The sequence below is a fragment of the Pinus tabuliformis genome, chromosome 5_1 (assembly GCF_031772625.1).
Source record: "Pinus tabuliformis cultivar Carrire ecotype Pingquan chromosome 5_1, CPIR1, whole genome shotgun sequence".
NCBI classification, from domain to species: Eukaryota; Viridiplantae; Streptophyta; class Pinopsida; order Pinales; family Pinaceae; genus Pinus; species Pinus tabuliformis.
In genome coordinates, this window is record NC_142305.1 from 446,905,547 (window position 1) to 446,908,020 (window position 2,474).

The 2,474-nt window shown below is 33.3% G+C and overlaps 1 protein-coding gene across 1 annotated transcript; it reads left to right on the plus strand.

Annotated features, from left to right (window-relative positions):
* The first annotated feature begins 446 nt into the window (after positions 1 to 446).
* On the plus strand, positions 447 to 1,369 carry LOC149165402 (calmodulin-like protein 2). The gene has a single exon (XM_089431133.1). It carries the CDS (start codon positions 510 to 512, stop codon positions 1,254 to 1,256), a length of 747 nt encoding a protein of 248 aa, XP_089287259.1. The 5' UTR covers positions 447 to 509; the 3' UTR covers positions 1,257 to 1,369.
* The last annotated feature ends 1,105 nt before the right edge of the window (positions 1,370 to 2,474 follow it).

Genomic DNA, 2,474 nt, shown 5'->3' on the forward strand with positions numbered 1-2,474 from the left:
CCAGAGAGTATTTTACATATAAAAAAAACCAAATACGGGGATACCGGCGTCAAAGTAGTATCGTGAGCAGTACAATTCCATGTAAAGAAATTATTACTGACGTGCTCACCGGGTTCATCGAAATTATAAAGAAAGTACCGTGAGCAGTACACTTCCATCGAAATTGAAAAGAAATTATTCCTCACCTCGACCGCCGCCCCCCGGGTCCATCGAAATTATAAAGAAGTATCGTGAGCAGTACCATTCCAAATGGAAGTTGACTTATTAATCAGTAAAACTCGGCCGAGCACCTTCCAGCAACCTCCTTACGTCCTTTCCAATATCGCACGCATAATGAAAACCAATAGAAAACAAAAAAAAGAGAGTTATAAGATTGAAGGGATGTTTCCGCTGACTTTCATGGCAACTTACTCTGTGAGGCCTCCAGTGTCTTTATATATAGAAGTGCTCTCAATTGCAGTAATTATTGTTGAGATATAATTCACTCTCATTCATCTCTCATACCAAAAATGGTGCGTGATATGATCAGAAATTGTGCGGTTTCTAACATTTGTGTCATGTCTATGTACTGGAGCACTGTTGTGTCCATGGCACTGAGGCGGGTGCAGAAATTTTGTAGCTTCTGCAACTTTTATGTTTATGTTTGGGTTTGTGAGATGACGAAAAACAAATTTTCTGGCTTTAGCGATCCTAAAGACTCGGAGATAATGGCAGCTGGAGAATACGAGTCATCTGCATCTATGAATGATGAGACGAGCAGTGAGTGTGTAAATGAAAGATGCGTGGCTGTCGTCCATCCATGGGATGTACCTCGGTTGTTCAATACCCTGGACACCAATGGTGATGGCATCGTCAGTGCAGAGGATGTACAAGGGTTACTGCAAAAGTTTGGAATGCCACGCATCTCTGATGATAATATGAAAATCGTGATGGGTTGTCCGGCCCATATGAGCTTTGATGACTTCTGCAAATTTTTCCAGAATCTGTGGAAGGAAGCTCATGAGCATGATGAGACGGAGGAGAAAGTGCTTATGGAGGAGGAGTTGATGAACGCGTTCAGTGTTTTCGATAAGAATGGGGATGGGTTCATCAGCGCGTGGGAACTTCAACAGGTGCTGCTCAGCTTAGGACTGAAGGAGGGACAAGATTTGGAGAGGTGTAAAACGATGATCGCAAGATATGACAGAAATTGTGATGGAAGAATTGATATGGAGGAGTTTGGGAAGATGATGACAAACACAGACATCACCTTTTAAATTTCTGTGGCTATAGAATTTTCCCTTATTTTGTAAAGGGAGAAAACAATTGTACGTGTATAAAAAGTAAAATAAATAAATTTTAACTTAATAGTTTAGAAATAATTTGTTTTTTCTAATGGTTAGTTTATTCTTGATTTGTGGGGTTCTTTAGATTTTTGTATTTTCCTTTTAACAAAGTTTTAAATATGAATTGTTTTTCAAAATCAATAAATTTATTTTCTTTCCTTCCTTTCCTTATTGTGTGGTAGTTTATTTGTAATGTGTGGTATTAGTTAAATTTTAGATGTTTCTTTCTAATAAAGTTTTAGATATAAATTGTTTTTCCAAACCAAATACACTATTGTGTTGGTAATTTAATAGTATGGACTATAATATGATGATTCATATCTATTTTGGATTGAAGTAAGTTTTTTTTATTAAAAGGACGGTTATGATTAGGATTAGGAATAGGTATCTTATGTACAAACAGAAACTAAGTAATATGAGAGAAAAAGAGGTTTTCTAAAATTGCTTTTAATATTAGTCAAAAACTATCACTTTCAGCACAAGTGGGAATGGCATAAGGATGCCTAGTTTTGGCTAGACTATTGGAGAATAAACAAAGAGATAATTTTGCAAAAGAAGAATATTATTAAAAATACTATTACATCAAAATTTAAATGGAAATTGTAGAGTAATAAAAAGTTAGAGAGAAAAAAAGGAAACAAAAATATTATGAAGTGATTAACCAAAATATTAAAAATAAAAATAAAAATTCTCTATGTTGACTTATTGTAAAAAAAAAAAAAAACATTGCTAAATAAGGATACATTCTCATGAGCCTCATAGTGAAATTGCGCATTGTTCAATTCTCGAAACACTATGTGATAAAAGAGTATATCACCTTTGTGACACTAAGAGGGTTGACATTGAAACTCACCTTTTCTTAGATTGCCTAGCTTATACTCATGTTAAATTTACATTTCAAAATATTTGTCAAACTTTTAAGTTAGCAAAACTATGGTGATCTTGGAATGTTTCTCTTGATGCTTTTCTAGTGTAAAAATAAAATGTTAAGGAATTTCAAATAATCTTTTATCTTTTTAATTTATAATAAACCATTTCAATTTTAATGGATGTGAATTATCATCATCATTTAAATATTTTATTTATAATTTTTTAAATAATGGATACAATAATTTTAAATCATTTCAATTTTAATGGACATAAATTATC

What these genes read in the sequence shown, in the direction of transcription:
- LOC149165402 (XM_089431133.1), top strand. Translation starts at nt 510, where the DNA reads ATGGTGCGTGATATGATCAGAAATTGTGCGGTTTCTAACATTTGTGTC.